At 37.8% G+C, this 18,155-nt stretch overlaps 2 protein-coding genes across 4 annotated transcripts in view; one reads left to right on the plus strand and one right to left on the minus strand.

Moving 5' to 3' along the window:
* The first annotated feature begins 680 nt into the window (after positions 1-680).
* her3 (hairy-related 3) lies at positions 681-2,944 on the plus strand. The gene is made up of 4 exons (XM_048210890.1): positions 681-1,734; positions 1,867-1,962; positions 2,094-2,175; positions 2,285-2,944. Exons 1-4 carry the CDS (start codon positions 1,675-1,677, stop codon positions 2,746-2,748), a joined length of 702 nt encoding a protein of 233 aa, XP_048066847.1. The 5' UTR covers positions 681-1,674; the 3' UTR covers positions 2,749-2,944.
* Positions 2,945-12,452: 9,508 nt separating this feature from the next.
* The window catches only part of LOC125279677 (probable G-protein coupled receptor 153), a 66,729-nt gene continuing 61,026 nt past the window's right edge, over positions 12,453-18,155 (minus strand). For all 3 annotated transcript variants that reach the window (XM_048209614.1, XM_048209613.1, XM_048209615.1), the window contains one exon: positions 12,453-16,295. In XM_048209614.1, coding sequence (XP_048065571.1) covers positions 15,492-16,295 — 804 coding nt within the window. In that variant the 3' untranslated portion in view covers positions 12,453-15,491. The remainder of the gene's footprint in view (positions 16,296-18,155) is intronic.

Below are 18,155 nucleotides of genomic sequence, written 5' to 3' on the forward strand. Positions count from 1 at the left end.
CTTTGAAAGAGAACTCATTTTAGAATATATTGCCTTACAATAGACCGAAATATCAATCCCTACTCTATAGGCCTACATATAAACTGTTGTGTTTTTCATTGCCTTCTAAAGGCTCTTGACCGGAGCTGCTGAAATGGTAATGTGATTCCATCCCAGTGTCACGTTATTTGTTCCCTCTGTATAAATACTCCTATTGTATGGTGAGGCAGTCTCAAGTGAAAAAAGTCTTAAAGCTATCAATGGACGTTCATTCATCCTGTCGCGTGTCATGTGTTTGAAGTTATTATTACCCGTCTTTCTTACTGCGCATGTGCAACATGGTATTGTAATTTTGACCAAAGACATTTATTTTGATCAAAGAAAAATTCAGAACCAAAATGTCATTGCACCAATAATGTGTCTATTTTAATAAACAAATTAAAGGTAACCGAAGAGTTTTAATTGTGAAATGAACACCAAGCTCTGGCGTTAGAACCCCTTTTCATTTAACTAGCTACTTTTTTTAAATTTATTTATTTATTTATTTTTTTTTATGTGAAACTGTAGTTTTTCCCACAGTGGAAACTAGTGGCTTTATTTTAAAAGGTTCTTCATTTCTATTAAAACCCTGTATGACATTCCCAAGGACAGTGCCTATTGATGGGGAACTGTGGAAAATCAGGCAGATAGGGCCATCGGACAGGAGGCGTTCCTCTAATTCTCCTCGCTCTGCTTCTTTGAAGGGAGCATCTGTGAGAATTCTACTTCTTTTTCAGACCATGTATGTTATCAAGGCAAGCTTTTAACACGTAGAGCTCCGCTTGTAGCATGGCCATCTGTATTTTACAGGCCATCAAAGAATCTTAGAGCGTTTGGACAGTTTTAGAAAATGTTAATTTGGTTTGTAGAATCTTGACATTTTAATTCAGCAAAAGTGAAGGTTCCCCTTCCTTATTGGCAGACAATTGCCACGTTGTGATGACACGGAAAAGATTTCCACGGTGCTGCCTGTCCCACATGGCGTGAAACTTGAAGAGAAAGGGATGAATAGTCGGAGCTAATTCCTCTAAAGCTCGTCTGGTTATTTGTAACATTTTCCATTTTACGGTGCTTATGCAGCTCTCTAAAAGCTACATTTTCACCCCACACGATGACGTTTTAGGTCAGCGCTTATTTGTTAATTTCTCTTTAAACTAAAACAAATAAAATATAAGATTTAAAAATGTCTCTTAGGGATAACATGATTATAAGCGTTAGTCCAAGTATGCCATTTCAAACTAAAATAGGCTGACAGGTGTCTGTAAAAAAACGATTGGCCTATACCTAATTATGTATGACGCCAAAATACGGACAAGTAATGCAAAACACATCTTATTTTATCTTAATTAATTTTCTTCTGATTGCATAAATTAGAAGTCTCGTGGTTTATAAAATAGAGCAGGCCTAATACCAAAGTCACCCTTAAGCTCTTTTTTTTTTTAGAACAAAAGCACAGCCAGAAAAGCAACTTCATGCTGATTGGGTGTCCAGCAGAAACTAAATGGATGCTCTTTTTTTCTCACCAATGATGTGAGCAGTACATTGAGATGTTAAGTGAGTCTTTCTTTATAAAGCAGGATACTAGGGAGAATTCCTTCACTCCAACACAAGGAAGTCTGATAATTCATCTGGGTATCTAAGTACTTTGAGCATTTGATGACAATGGCTGCAGCATCAGATTGTGCGGTAACGGCAAAAACTAAATGCGTTAAAAAGGTGATTATGAGTAGCGTGTTTTTTTTTTTTTTTTTGACAAGAAACTGTAGAACTTCATTATCTGTGTATATTGTATTTGTATTTGAAATCAAAATTGTATTTGAAATCAAAGAAAACGATTTTGTCTTTCAGGTTTCTAAACCACTGATGGAGAAAAAAAGAAGGGCACGTATCAATAAATGTTTGAATCAACTGAAAAGCCTCCTGGAAAGCGTTTGTTCCAACAATGTAAGGAATTTAAATGAATTTAATTTTCTAAAGTGGTTTAGATATACAGTAGGCCTATTCAAATCCTAACATCAAATCTCTGTCCCAAAATCTAACTGATCTTTTTTATATTTACTTATTGCATTATTCAGATCCGCAAGCGAAAACTGGAAAAGTCTGACATTTTGGAAATGACGGTGAAACATCTAAGGCATCTGCAAAACAGCGAAAGAGGTTCGTGTGCCCTTCACTTTGAAAGAATTAATCAATTTTCCAACATAATAGGCTATATAAGAAGTGTATTATTGGAGAAAATAACTAAATATCGTTTCTCTGAATACAGGAATGGCCAAAGTTTTGGACTCTGCTGAATATCACGCTGGCTACAGAAGTTGTCTCGCCTCTGTCAGTCATTATCTTCTCGCGTCAGACACAGACAGGGATTGCCGTTTCACCATGCTGACGCATCTTACGAGCGGTCCTCACCACGGCAGAGTTCATGATTTCAGTACTGCGGAAAGCGACCCCGCACTGATCCTTGCACCAACAAGTACACCTCGGCGATCACATAGGCCTATTGTTTCGCTTAAAACAGAAGCTTCTTATCCCAACGTGCAGCAAACATCAGACAGAAATTATTGCTTTGTGCCGAAGAGGACTGAGATTTGTGATATGGACAAACAATCATTCAACGCACAGGTTGGGACGTCTGGATCAAAGAAGCTCAAAACCATGCACTTCAGTCTTAAAAATACAAAGGTTGATAAGTGCTGCATTTTGAAACATAATTATTGGCGGCCTTGGTAATTATGAACAATTTCAAATTTCACTGTTTCAACACTTAGACTTTAGCTCTAATTTTTGCTTCTCATGCACTGTACATGTAGATCTTATTTTTTATGAATGTCTATTTTAGGAATAAAAGACTACAACAATATGTGTATTTGTAAAAAACATACATTGTTTATGACTAGATGTCAAGTCTCTTTTTAATCTCTTCTGCATGTCTCCCAAGAGCTTTTTCAAGTAGCCAACACGTAAAACCGTTTGTAAACTATGACTCGCAACTTGAGCTAATTTTCACTCTTGAATAACTATACTCCTTACTGCTTAAGTAGCATTATATCATGCGTCGGTTTATACATTATATGGTTTACTGATATATTACATTAGATGGACAAGCTGGTCCAAGCTCTTCCCGAATTTGTGTTTATGAATGAATGACGTTACGTAGGAGATGGAGTAGCTAATAACTGCTGCGAAGATGGATGGATGTCAAAATCCATAGAATGGATGTCAAAATAAGCAAGGGAATAAAATATTTAAAAATACACACCCTTACTATGGTACACTCTAAAAAATGCTGGGTTAAAAACAACCCAAGTTGGGTTGAAAATGGACAAACCCAGTGGTTGGGTTAAATGTTTGCCCAGCGTGCAAACCCAAATATTGTTTAAAAATTACAATATGGCTGGCTTAAAATAAACCCAAAAATAGGTTGGAAATTAAAAATCAGACACATAATTACTAGAGGCAACAATAATAATCAAAATGTGAACATTTATTAATAAACAATTTAATAAATGTTTATTGTTTAAATATTATTCAATAAACGTATTAATTTCCAGCATACTTTGGGTTCATTTTAAGCAAGCAATACAGCAATTTTTAAACAATAGTTGAGTTAAATAAAACATCCATTCGCTGGGTTAAAACAACCCAATTGCTAGGTTTGTCCATTTTCAACCAAACTTGTTTTTAACCCAGCATTTTTAGAGTGTAATTTTATACGATCAATTTTCATAGTTATTCTGTTGACTCAAAATTTTATAAAGTCTAAAATGTACTAACATATATACTTAAAATTTCCGAACGGAAATGTCTCTTTTCCCCTAATTCCCCTCAGACATGAGGGCTCTTCATGCTGAGCAACATTTTGGCTGCCCATTAACTACTACCAAATGAGATATAGGGGTTGTTGTGGCTGCAGCGAGAGCGGAAAAAAAGATGGTTGAACTCTAAAAGATGAGGGAATAATTAAAAGTCACAAATGTTACAGTTATGCTATACAACAACGTAGGGCACCATGCTTTTTTTTTTTTTTTTTTTTTTTTAATCCAACACCTCAGTTGTGGTAGGTGTAAACAGGCTGGGTCTGGCAAACTGGGCTCAGTTGAAGCAAAGAGTATTGAACCCAGGAGGCGACACTCTGATCATTTTTGGGTAACAGCCACTAGATGGCGCTCCGGTAGTGCGGCCGCCATTTTTGAGTGAAAATACTAACTGGACCGTAGAATCCTTCACATCTTACGCACCCAAAATCGGCGAATTTCACTGCCAAATCAGAAGCGCAATAGAACAGTTTTTTTTAATTAAGTCACATGGCTCCTACAGTAAATGTTGATATTGTTGAATAAAGTCGTTATTTTTGTTTTGTTTTTGCGCACAAAAAGTATTCTCGTCCCTTCATAAAATTAAGGTTGAACCACTGCAGTCACGTCGACTGTTTTAACCTTTCTGGACCTTGAAAGTGTCGGTTAAATTGCTGTCTATGGACGAATCATAATACCTCTCGGATTTCATCAAAAATATTTTAATTTGAGTTCCGAAGATGAACAAAGGTCTTACGTGTGTGGAACGACTTTAGGGTGAGTAGCCTAATTAATGACAGAACCCTTTTTTTTTTTTTTTTTTTTTTTTTTTTTTACACATTTTTTACTTTACATTTTTTACTTTGAATTTGAAAAAAGAAATGAAAAGTTCCATTTGATGAACAGAAATATCTAGCAATTCATTTAGCAAGTAGTTTGTGTGGTCACCTGAGGATTTTCACTCAAACTGTAGCAAATCAGCCATAAACAAGCATGAATCTTGTTTTTTTTGCGCGTACGTGTGGTCCTGGTAATGTTATGGGGACAAATGTCCCCACAAAGATCCAAAATCCTTGACCTTGTTGGGACATTTTTTGGTCCCCATGAGGAAAACAGCTTATTAATACTTATATGATGTTATTCAAAAAACGCAGAAAGATTTTTCTCATGAAACATGAAAACTCAACGTGTGTGTGTGTGTGTGCGAGCATGAACATTTTTGGGAAAATTTTTGTCATGTTCCTGAAGAGGGTGGTTTGGCCACAACTGGCTGCTGAGAGACATATCCCCTGTCTTCACCCATACTTACACCTGTAGCCAGCCGCTGTTGGAGAGAAGAGGTTCAAACAGGAGCATAGAAGGACACGCTCCATATGGAGCAACGCTTTTGTTGCATTAGCAAGTTCCATGGAGACTTGAAACTATGCAGTTGTAGTGGTTACTGCTATTCTCCACAACAGGGAAAATGTTCCCTAGGAGGAAGAGCAGATTCAAAGGAAGTAAGAGAGCAGATGAGATGAGAAATTTTAATTCTAAATCTATTAAATTCTGTATTTTATCATTTTTTTTAGTTGCATCTGACATACATACACTCATTTAATTAATCAATTAATTAGGAAGGAGCTGGAACCCTACTGTGTTTGTTTCTTGTTAGCAAACTTATTTTTCCTTCCCTAAAAGTGGCTTGAGACCATAAAGAGACCCATAAATCAAGTATAGGTCTCTGCAGGACAGTAATAGGAGTTACCAGATCAGTGTGGGCGAGGCCATACAGAGGGCCAGAGGAGCGTTTTTGACCGCGTTACCTAATTTGCCCATGTCCAAGTGAGGGTAGGGTTTAGGGGTTGGGTTGGGTGAAGGGGTTAATTTTTATCGTGTGATTTATAAACACCCACCAGTTTGAAATCACCCACAAATTCCGAAATGCCCACTTTTGTTCCGCAGAGACCCCATACTCCCATAATTGGCATCATGGTTCCAATCGTGCACATTTAAAGGCACACAGACTCACACCCATATGACACTAGGTGGCGCTATAATAAGACAATTTGCATTTTGGATCATAAGTTTGGAACTCTGTGGGCTAGAGACAATGTAATTTTTTTATATGTGTCTGACATCTGGTATGACCCACTATCACTATTATGTCTATATTTAGTGTGCACAAAGTCCAAATATCTCAAAACTTTGTACATATGGAGAACTAGTCATTTTAAACATGCTTAGTTAGTTTCATGAATTCATGATGCACCGGAGGCTAACAGCAAATTCTAAACTAGCTATCAGTCATTTCAACTGAAAGATAAAGGCTGTGCCATTAATGTTTTATTTACGGCCGGGAGGTCACATGTCACAACAACAGAGTGAGTCTCAATGAATAGAAAGATACATGCACATAGTCTTACAGTTGAGTAAAAATCAATGTCTTCTTCACTGTGATTTGTTCTGGTGATTGGTTTGTAATGATCTAAGCTAATCGTATAACTGGGGTGCTTCTCAATATCCCTCCTCGTCTCCTCGCTCCTCCGTCCTCCATCCTATGACCCGGAAAACGATCGAGCTCAGCCATCTTGAAGGACATATCAATTCTCTAATTGCACCGCGAGGAGGCGAGGATCGAGGAGTGAGGAGGCTTTCTGAGGAGTCATGAGCGAGGATACACCGGTGCATCCTTTGCGGAAGTCTTTCTCGTCGAGAAACCTGACGCAGGCATAAATTCTCCTCCCCCTTCATATCTGTCACAATAATTTAAATGTATGCTTTACTTTTACAGTTTAAATAAACTTTATACCTCATATATTTCAACGGGGCATCTTGCTTTATTAATATTTATTATAATTTTTTAAATAACCAAACTTTAACAACATGTGGATAGATTCCTCGAGAGCAACTGATGACGCTTTGAAGTGACGCTAAAGAGAGCAAGGATATATCATTTCACTTGATTCAATTCCTCCATCCTCGCATCTTTTCCTTGCGTCCTTCCCTCGCATCCTGAAGGGGTGGAGCTAAGACGCGAGGAAAGGAAGCAAGGAAAGGAAACGAGGATGCACAAATAAGAATTGAGAAGTACCCCTGGTCTTTGACCTGAGCATCCTTAGTCTGCATTTTCTGTACATTTCTATCACACCCACTAGAGGGAGCCACGGGATAAGGAATCTTTTAAGCCTAAAGATTTTATCAGTTTCTAATAATTTGATTGAAAATAAATGCATAGATCCAATTCATTTGTATAACTATGGTGTATTGACAGTATTTAGTTTTATACTGTGTAGATAGAAATGTACTGTGAAATACTTATAGATCATTAAATGTTTAACTATGCTGATAACACTCAACTCTATGTCAAGACCAACTCAACCTCGTCTGCTGCCCAGCCATCTACCACTTTGACCACATGCCTGGAGGAGATAAAGGCATGGATGAAGCAAAACTTCTTGCAGCTAAACAGCTCCAAGACTGAAACCATCCTATTTGGCATTCCAGCAGGTTCAAACATCTGTCATTAATAGCATTACCTTCTCTAGCCAGGATATTCCACTCTATCTCAAGGAACTCCTCACTCCACAATGCTCTACACGTACCCACCGTTCTGTTTCAGCAAATCTTCTGAAACCCCCTAGGACCAAGCTCTGTACTATGGGAGACCAGGCTTTCTTCTCAGCTCCTCCCCGTCTGTGGAATGCTCTCCCAGACCATCTGAGGACACCACAGTCTGGATACTTTTAAATGTGGCCTTAAAACCCACTTTTTTAGCAGAGCTTTTTGCATAGGGTTTAATATGCAGTTGGTCGACCCTTTACAGCTATAACAGCTTCAACTCTTCTGGGAAGGCTTTCCACAAGGTTTAGGAGTGTGTAATGTGAATTATTCTTCTAGAAGAATTTTTTACCATTCTTCTAGAAGCAAAATTGTGAGGTCAGGCAGTGATGTTGGCGAGAAGGCCTGGCTCACAGTCTCCGCTCTAATTCATCCCAAAGGTGTTTTTTCGGGTTGAGGTCAGGACTCTGTGCAGGCCAGTCAAGTTCCTCCACACCAAACTCGCTCATCCATGTCTTTATGGACCTTGCTTTGTGCACTGAAGCGCAGTCATGTTGGAACAGGAACATCCCCAAACTGTTCCCACAAAGTTGGGAACATGAAATAGTCCAAAATGTCTTGGTCTGTTGAAGCATTAAGTGTTTCTTTCACTGTAACTAAGGGTTCAAGCCCAACCCCTGAAAAACAACCCCACACCATAATCCCCCTCCACCAAACTTTACACTCGACACAATGCAGTCAGGCAAGTACCGTTCTCCTGTCAACCGCCAAACCCAGACTCGTCCATCAGATTCACAGACAGAGAAGTGTGATTGGTCACTCCAGAGAACACGTCTTCACTGCTCTAGAGTCCAGTGGCGGAGTGCTTTTCACCACTGCATCCGACGCTTTGCATTGCATTGGTGATGTGAGGCTTGGATGCAGCTGCTCGGCCATGGAAACCCATTCCATGAAGCTCTCTACGCACTGTTCTTGAGCTAATCTGAAGGCCACATGAAGTTTGGAGGTCTGTAGCTATTAACTCTGCAGAAAGTTGGCAACTTCTGCGCACTGTGTGCCTCAGCATGCGCTGACCCCACTCTGTGATTTTACTTGGCCTAACACTTCGTGGCTGAGTTGCTGTTGTTCCCAATTGCTTCCACTTTGTTATGATACTACTAACAGTTGACCGTGGAATATTTAGTAGTGAGGAAATTTCACGAATGGACTTATTGCACAGGTGGCAACCTATCACTGTACCACGCTTGAATTCACTGAGCTGCTGAGAGCGACCCACACCTGTGGCCATGAAAGTGACTGGAACACCTGAATTCAATGATTTGGAGTGGTGTCCCAATACTTTTGGCAATATAGTGTATTATTATAAAAAGTATTACACAACTATACTCTCGCAATCCACATCAATTGTACTTTGTAACCATAAATGTCATTTCCACCACAGAGGGCAGTGTGGTGGAAATGACTGTGGTGGAAATGACATTTCTGTAGTTTTTTGTGAAAAAATGGAAGATAGCTTCACTGATTCGCTTTGAATTAATACTTAGCATTTCATGTATGCAAAATACTCTTATTTAACTTAAAATTTTTAGCTTTTTAAAAACACCCTTGAAGGTACAGCATGTTTGGAAATGACGTAGAATAAATATATTAACTGATCTAGCAATATTTACCTTGATTTTTCTTCATTTTTTGTTGATGAAAATTTAAAATTTCCTCCATGTCCAACATGTGCTCTGATGTCACTGAACATTTCCACAGAAACCACCTAAACAATCTTTCACACAAACTTTTTAAAGGGACATTACAGCATTGTGGTGGAAATGACACCAATACTGTGCGACAGCTATATTTTGTATAAAAAGTAATATTGATAGTAGTCTCACATTAAATACTATAATGTATTTTAATTATTTTACTAGTGCTTAATTCAGGTACATTAATAGTTACCAGATAAGTCATATTTTTAGACTGTATTTTCATTGTTGAAGTTTAAAAGTCTGGGTGTGCGACAAGGAGAAAACAGTGATTTTGGCACCTATAAGGAGGTTGAAAAATATGAAAAAATCATAATAGAAAGGTAGTAAAAAGTTTTTAAGGTGGTTTTATTGTTAGTTTGATAAAGAAAGAGGAATTTGTCCAAAATTATATGTATTTTTAAAAATATGCCCAAAGGACATAAAAGTGCCCATAGTCTAAGAATCACCCGGGTATACTTCACTTTCCGCGCCCGGACGCGTCACACGCGCAGTCCCGTCCGCGCGTCTTTCAAAGTATACTACACCACGGATGCGCGCGGATGACCGCGTTCGTCTCATGCGCAGTACAGTTTTTTTCTATGCTCTACCAGACAACGGAGAGCAGCACTGAGTGGTGTTATCAAGCATTTACTCGGCATGATCAGAGAAGAAAAGAAGTGCATCCTTTCCCATATTTTACTTATCCCCTCCATGAATTTACCGCCCTGAACACGTCTTTGTACTCTTTCAAACATGAATTGTACAAATGTGGTTACTTTCTAATCTCTTCGCACGAACGCTGGTCAAGTTCACTGTCCATTGTCGTGTTTTTCTCTTTTTTCAAGCGTGTTTTTAAACCGGTCTTTTCACACTCTTCTTTGACGGCTGAACACTGTGCTCAATACTGTGCGTATTGCCACCTAGTGGACTCTTCTATACTGCTTGCGCATGCGCTGTTGCACGCGGACTGTCCGCGCGGTCTCGAAATTTGGCCTGCACGCGGCCAGGGTGTGCGGCCGGCCGCGAGCCCTCTGCATGACGAAAATTACATAATGCGGACGGTGCACGAACGCGGACGGCCGAAGTATACCCGGGGCTTAAGCCTGCCTCCATAAACATCAAATAATAAACACAATATGATGCATATTGTAGCAAATAAATTAACTGGAAAAAAAAGTTAAGGTGCCCTAGAATGCTTTTTCACAAGATGTAATATAAGTCTAAGGTGTTCTCTGAATGTGTCTGTGAAGTTTCAGCTCAAAATAACCCATAGATGTTTTTTTATTCATTTTTTTTTTAACTGCCTATTTTGGGGCATCATTATTAATGCGCAGATTCAGGTTGCTTCCCCTTTAAATCCTCACGCTCCCGGCCCCTGAGCTCGTGACTCTATAATACATTGCATAAACGAAGTTCACACAGCTAATATAATCCTCAAAATGGATCTTTACAAAGTGTTCGTCATGCAGCATACCCGATTATATAAGTACAGTATTTATTTGGATGTTTATTTGATTCTGAATGAGTTTGAGGCTATGCTCAGTAGCTAACGGGCTAATGCTACCCTGTTGGAGAGATTTATAAAGAATCAAGTTGTGTTTATGAATTATACAGACAGCAAGTGTTTAAAAATGAGTACAGTAAGAAACAATGGTAACTTTAACCACATTTAACAGTACATTAGCAACATGCTAACGAAACATTTAGAAAGACAATTTACAAATATCACAAAAAAAATATCATGATATCATGGATCATGTCAATTATTATTGCCCTATCTGCCATTTTTCACTATTGTTTTTGCTTGCTTACCTGCATAACGTCTGATGATTCGGCTGTGCACAGATCCAGACGTTAATTCTGGCTTGTGTAATGCCTTGAACATGGGCTGGTATATGCAAATATTGGGGGCGTACATATTAATGATCCCGACTGTTGCGCCACAGTCGGTGTTATGTTGAGATTCGCCTGTTCTTCTGAGGTATTTTAAACAAATGAGATTTACATAAGAAGGAGGAAACAATGGTGTTTCAGACTCACTGTATGTTATTCCCATGCACTGAACTCTTGTTATTCAACTATGCCCAGGTAAATTCAATTTTCAGTTCTATGGCACCTTTAAGTAACTCACCTTTCTTCACTGAAATGAAGTCAGTTTATTTCATCTTGCATGACAACATCTTAAACTTACTAGAGGATGATCCTGTTTTAATCAGTCATTAGTTTATTATATATTTTGAATACAGATTGACTTTAAAAAAGAAACCTAACCTGAAAAATATTCACTGGTGTAAAAAAGTATGAAAATTAGCCCTGGTCTTACCTTTAAAGTAATATCTACATGCTATTTGAAATTGAATTTTATTTTTTTTTTAAAAATAAGTTTTTACACTTGTGGAACAATTCTTAATCATGTCAAATGTATTTGGGTCTGACAGTCTTAGCCTCTGGACAATTTGATCGGGCAATAAAATATCTGATCGACAAGCAGGGCTCATTATAGCATAAGAAAATCGTTAAAACCATAAATTAGCACTATACCTAATGAATTTTAAAGACTATCATCAAATAAAGCTGCTGATAGAGTATCACGTGAGTGAGCACAGTCTGTTTGTAGAGATGGGCCAACACAAGCAGAGCTGGAGACCTGCAGAGCACAGTCTGTGTTCACACTGCACTGATGGAGTCAAGGACGAGTTGCACTTCTTCATGAATGCAGCAAATATAAGACCATTGGAGACACTTACTTTACTCAAATAGTTTGAATTCTACCTGATTTCCAGTGAACAAGTCATTTTGACAAACTTTCATATGTTTGGGAGAAAATTAAGAGTGTGTCCAGCTGGCAGAGCAATCTGTTCTCCTGTTATCATATGAGCTGAGCCTAATTTTACTTTTTTTTCACTGCTCTGTGCATTTTTATTTATTTTTTTGCTTACATGTGATTTATTCATTTATTTATATATGTGTATAATATGTTTAGTACTTAAAGGCACAATATGTAAGATTTTTAGATTAAACTGGATACCACTAAAATGTTATATATTTTGTTGACTTGTGTACTTGCATTATCCCAATGGTTTCCAACATTTAAATCCAGAGAAATCAGCTATTTTGACCAGCGTAACGTCCCATGTCATTGCATTGCCTGTCAATAACGGCAGATCCGTGTTACTCTCGACTTTTTACTTTTTACTTCCAGTTTTACTTGCGTAGAAACAAAATACACTTTAGAAACAAAATACGTAGAAACTAAATACAAAATACACTCAACATGGTTATCTTATTGTTTGAATGTCTTTTCCTTGATTTACTGCACGTAGCATGTTTGTACCCAAAAAGTAAATCAGACAACACTATTTTGTCAAGTGACTAACTTTGCATAATCATAAAGAGATTTATTTGTAATAACAGTAATACAGCATTTTCTCCACCATACAATGTTTTGAAATGAATTGCATGTCATTTAACAACTCAAGTCATCCATCTTTTATTAATATATTTTAATATCGATCTAGCTTACTGCATTGTGCAACAACTGTCTCACACCAGCCACTGAGCAAACGCACAGAGTATAACGTTAACTTTCAACACACTCAAATTTATGATTAGTATAATAATTTTGACTAGTAAACAGTGCTGCATTACCCCGCAATTTTAATTCGTCAAATAAAGTGACCTGTATGAGAAGTAATTCATCACTTGCAGCTGTTTCATTAGAATGAAATAAAATAATGTGAATTTAAGTGATCTAACATAACTGTAAGAAAGTTCAAGTTAAGAGGAGGTGAATGTTAAATGCAACTTCAATTGAAATTTTAATCGTAAAATATGCATAAACAATAAAACGAAAGGAGCGGCAGTGGCCGACTGCGGCATTAAAGCATAATATAAACAACAACATAAAATGTCCCAGGCTCTCAGCCTCACCCTGTTTCATACCACAGAAACATTAATAAAACTTTAATATATTAGTATTTAGTATTAGTATTTAATATTTTAGCTCATCCATGAAAACGATTTCTGCCTGAGTCCTGTCAGATTGCTTTCCATTGGCTGTGGAGGTGAAGATTCCTGAAGATTCATGACTCATTCATGGTGTCATCAAGCTATGCCTTTGTTATTAATTTGAATAAGCGAACTCTAGCAGCAAAAGTTACATACTGTGCCTTTAATGCTTTGGCAACATTGTGCTATTCTACACAGTCATGTCAGTAAAGCTAACTGAATTGAATTGAATTGAATTGAATTGAATTGAATTGAATTGAATTGAATTGAGAGAGAGAGAGAGAGAGAGAGAGAGAGAGATTAATTCAACAACAAAACATCAGTAATCAAAAACACTTTGCTATAGGTGGAGATACAAATGTTTAAATCTGTTCAATTAAGAGAGTTTAACACTTAATGCATGGACACAACACCAGCCTTGTAACCTTTGAAGTAGCTTTAAAGTTTCATTATATTATTGAAACTGAACAAGTCTATTTGCATTCATATTCAAAATTATTTAAAATACCCACTGTGCTATGGCAATAGTGATCATTTTCACCATAAATGTAGGCTCAAATCTATGGCATGTTTAGGTTTCAGTGCTACATATGCTAGATAACTGTGAAATATATCATATGTAATGGTTATATAAAACAAGTCTTGATTTTAGTCAATGTATATTTTCCACCAGGTAGCAATCCTTTAGACACATTAATTTTAAAGTCATCCCAATGATGTTGTCAAAAGCAAATGTTAATTAATTGGGGGGGGGGGGGGGGGGGGGCATCCTGAGTATAGGAGGAGGAAGACTTATTGATGCCCTTAATGTATATTAGACTATGAGGGGCAATCTGCAGTTTCCCACATTAAATTTTAAGAATGTCCTAGTGGATCACACATGAAGCTGCCAAGGTATCCAGCACCAATTGATATTTCAACACCAATTTCTGGCTGTATGAAACATACAAAAGTGCATGCTGGCAGCAAGCAATCGATTTTTTATATAAATTAACAAAAACAAATCATTTAAAAAGCTGAAATCTTTTGACAAGTGTAGAAAATGTGGTCATATACAACATAAAATACAACAAATATCCAATTCTGATTTAGTGGTTATGTCTACTACAGTATAACAAATCAAATAACACCAGCTTTCAAAAAGTCCTTTTCTCAATATGGCAAGATTATGTCACTTGTTTTGTAAAAAGTGCATGTCGATGCATGTCGGTGCAGGTTATGGGTGTTTTTAAATAGTGTCACTTTTTATATCATACTTTGTTACAGGCTACCAGACAAATAAGACTGTAATCATGAGAATAACAATGCATCGGATATACATTTTCAATCATCACAAAGCACTTAACACAAACTTATAAAAACATATCTGTGAAATTAAACATTTTTAGGCTATTGGCAAGCATGTCTGGATCTACAAAGAGAACCTTGTGCTTCAAAAATATGATAATTGATAATTCAAATGATATAACAAAATATCTTTTTTTTTTTTTTTTTTTTTTTTACTTAAATATTAAAAACAAAAATGTTAAAAACATGCCACACCACCAGAAACAACAAAAACACAGTTAAAGATTCTGCTTAAAAGCTCTGTGAGCTAAAGTGTTGTAAAGAAACACTATATAACTTAACTGCTAACCTTTTCCACAACCAAGTTGACCTTTGAGGTTTCATTAAATGCAGGGAATAAAATCTGAAATCAGAAATCTGCAAACTGTTATCAATCCCCTCAAAGGCAATAGCCTACAATGCTAAATCGCTACAAAATTATTTGGATCATGGTCTATTGGGCACACACGTCTTTGAATTCACCTCTTCCCCTATGTAATAACAGACAAGGGCAATTTGCCAAAAAAATAAGGAAACATATGTTTTGTTTGGCTAATATTAGATGGCTAAACATAATATGCATCTTTAGACATGAATGTAAGAAATTTAAAACATATTTGAATAAAGCATGAACTCCCAGGCCTACCCTATATAGACCTACACAAAGTGATGGAACAGGCCCTTATTCCTTAGTCAAGTAAGGCAGTATTTTGACCAGAACACTAAATTATCATTGAAACATAAAAGCTGAAAACTGTCTTATATGATATGGGCCTCAGTAAAAAGCTCACATCTATGAGTAGAAGGCCTTGTGATCATCTCACACTTCAAGTGCTAAGCTCAGGACTCTTAACTCCTTGTTCAGCTTCTCTTGGCTTGGAGGCGAACTGGCCCTACTGAATCCAGCCCTGTATCAGTAACAACAAACCAATAATGTCCCTATGCCATTTTGAATCAACCACATCTCAAAAAGCCTTGTTCCTAGATAACAAAAACATTCCACTTAGTCAAAGCTTTAATGCTAATAAGCATATCAGGGACTATTTTATAATACTAATAAAACTGTTCCTTAGTTTGTGGATCCTATGGATTCAGAGTGAAAAGTGATATAGCCTGACGATGCAGATTGTGAACTTATAAAACTATTTGTGCTTCCTTTGCTTTCGCCTTTGGACAGGTGTTTCTGTTCCACCCAAGCAGATGCATCTACCTGTCGTGTCCTAATACTTGAAGAAGACTGATCTCCTGTCCGTCCACCCTGGCCCAAAAGAACCAGCTCTGATGCACGCTTGGCATCACGCCTATGCTCAATGCATCCCTTAATGCCTGATCCTTCGCCAGTTGCACTCCTGCCATCGCTACCATCTTTCGTCTTTCCTGGCGTATCCTGAGGGATCTCAGTTAGTGTGGCTCCTTTGCCATGGTCGGAGAAGCGCCTCAACGCTTGAGGCTCGCGCTCAAAGTGTGTGAGCGGGAAATGCGGCAACAAGACGATGTGCTGCTCGAACGTCTCTGGGACAAGAGAGATCTTAGAGGCTCGGCGCGGGCTCCTCATTGGACTAGCCAGCGGTGTCTCGTCGATGAACTTAATCACTTCGTCGCGGCTAAAGCACTTGAAATCGTCCTCATAACGCTCGACTCGTGGAATCTGCTTGAGTGAATGCATGTCCTCTGATCGCCTCCTTTTGCGGTGAGGGTGGCTCTCCACGTGGTAGGGTGCCGGGCTGCTCCGACGTCTCTCGTGGCGTGGCAAGCTGCACTGAGGGATGCCAATGATGTCCTCTGTGGAGCCCCAGCGATGTAGGTAAGACGGGATCTGACCGGTGGTCCACATGTCGGTTTCGTCGTGGGAGTATCTTCTTGTAGGGGGCACCTGGAGTAACACACAGACGAATGAACCAGTACATTTCTAAAAGCAAAATTATACAAATTTCTGCTTCCGACTCAATCTAAAGACATAAAACAGCTTTTGCATCTCGGTAGCACTTTATTTTAAAGTACGTGTACTTTCCTGGTACATATATAGTAATTATGTTGTACATACAGGTAAAAGAGTGGTAACACAAGGTACTTACCTGACATGTATGTACATGGGAACTAATAAGAAACACTACTGTACTTTCCAATGGTACATACATGGTAACTACTTTGTACCTATAGACAAGTGTCGGGTAATAACAGGTGCTTACTTATAGTGTCCGTATATGGTAACTAACAGACACATTACTGTACTTGGTATGTAATGGTATGTATGGTGAATATTTTGTACTTACAGACAAGTGTGGATAACAACAGGCACTTATGTGTGGTAACTAGTAAGACACATTACTGTACTTTCTAGTGGTATATACATGGTAACCATGTTGCACTCACGGACAAGTGTGTGAAACAAATGTGCTTACCAAAATGATACACTGCAGTAACTATACAGCACTTCATAGTGTTAATACTTATCAAGTAGTCCTTTTAAGCAAGGCTTTTGACACATGACAACTGAGTATACCAAGTACAGTAGTGTTACTGATCTGTATGTATGTCATCAAAATACCCCTATTAAGTGAATTATTGTCCTGTAAAGATTAGGCAAGTTGAACCGCAAAAGTATATCATCCAGTACTCAAGAAGTATCTTGTACCATGCTTATACCTCACCCTAAGTAATGTGTAACTTACGCATTAACTAACTGGTATATTCACTAGTACGTTCATAATAAGTACATGGAAATAGGACTGTAAAATAAAGTGAACCCTTGTACATAAACCTTACATAGGAATTACCAGCTCTTACCAGGTGTAACTTACGCATTAACTAACTGGTATATTCACTAGTACGTTCATAATAAGTAGTTGGAAATAGGACTGTAAAATAAATTGAGCCCTTGTACATAAACCTTACATAGGAATTACCGTGATCTCATGAGAATACATGTGTATTTTTACATAAAATTTGGTTTAACCACACGTACGTTTTCATACACACAAAAACATACATTACGTATTAACAGCAATAATAAATCATGTAACGTAAAGTTTGAATGTAAATGAATTCCCCTGTAATAAAATCATGGGATTAATGTTTTAAATTTGTTGTATATATTCAATTGTCATATCAATACATGTTTTCAGTCACATTTTTTGAATACAGTTTACTCATCTACTTAATATGAAATAACATTTCTAACCGTGACTTGTAATATTTAGTTTGTCTGCTGTGAGACACAGAAGATGTTTTCTCCTATGCAGCAACTGAATACAATCATAAGATACATCAAAACACAACATATATTCACAAATCGCACCCATTTTATTTGTTTGCTGTACTCCATATCTTTAGAATCCATATGTTTGTAAGGAACAGGTCCAAATTCAGCCCTTTATCCATCAATCTTCATCTTCATTCTCAGCAGCGACGCGACGTCACAGTCAAAGCTCGCGCTCGTTATAATTTAAATTTGAAAGGAGCGCCACCCTCGAGAAGCGTTACGACATGGTTTACGGCACTGATATCAAACGCTCATTGGCTCTCACCCATAGCTCTCACCTGCTTCGTTACAGATTGCGACATGCCATGTTTCAGTGGATTGACATTTGAATGAGTGCGCGCCTTCACGTACGGTGCGTTCCAAACGGGATATATCGCCCTCCGAAGGGCACTTCGGAGTGAAAACAATCATTGCCGCCATATTGAAGGGTCGTTTCAAACCGAAGTGCTCAAAACGGCCACTTCAAAGGGC

Source organism: Megalobrama amblycephala, linkage group LG12 (assembly GCF_018812025.1).
Source record: "Megalobrama amblycephala isolate DHTTF-2021 linkage group LG12, ASM1881202v1, whole genome shotgun sequence".
NCBI lineage: Eukaryota > Metazoa > Chordata > Actinopteri > Cypriniformes > Xenocyprididae > Megalobrama > Megalobrama amblycephala.

Excerpts from the sequence above, each read along its gene's own strand:
- her3 (XM_048210890.1), top strand. The coding sequence starts at position 1,675 with ATGACAATGGCTGCAGCATCAGATTGTGCGGTAACGGCAAAAACTAAA. Across the intron at positions 1,735-1,866 it reads AAACTAAATGCGTTAAAAAG|GTTTCTAAACCACTGATGGA; the intron begins GTGATTATGAGT and ends TTTGTCTTTCAG. Across the intron at positions 1,963-2,093 it reads AAAGCGTTTGTTCCAACAAT|ATCCGCAAGCGAAAACTGGA; the intron begins GTAAGGAATTTA and ends TGCATTATTCAG.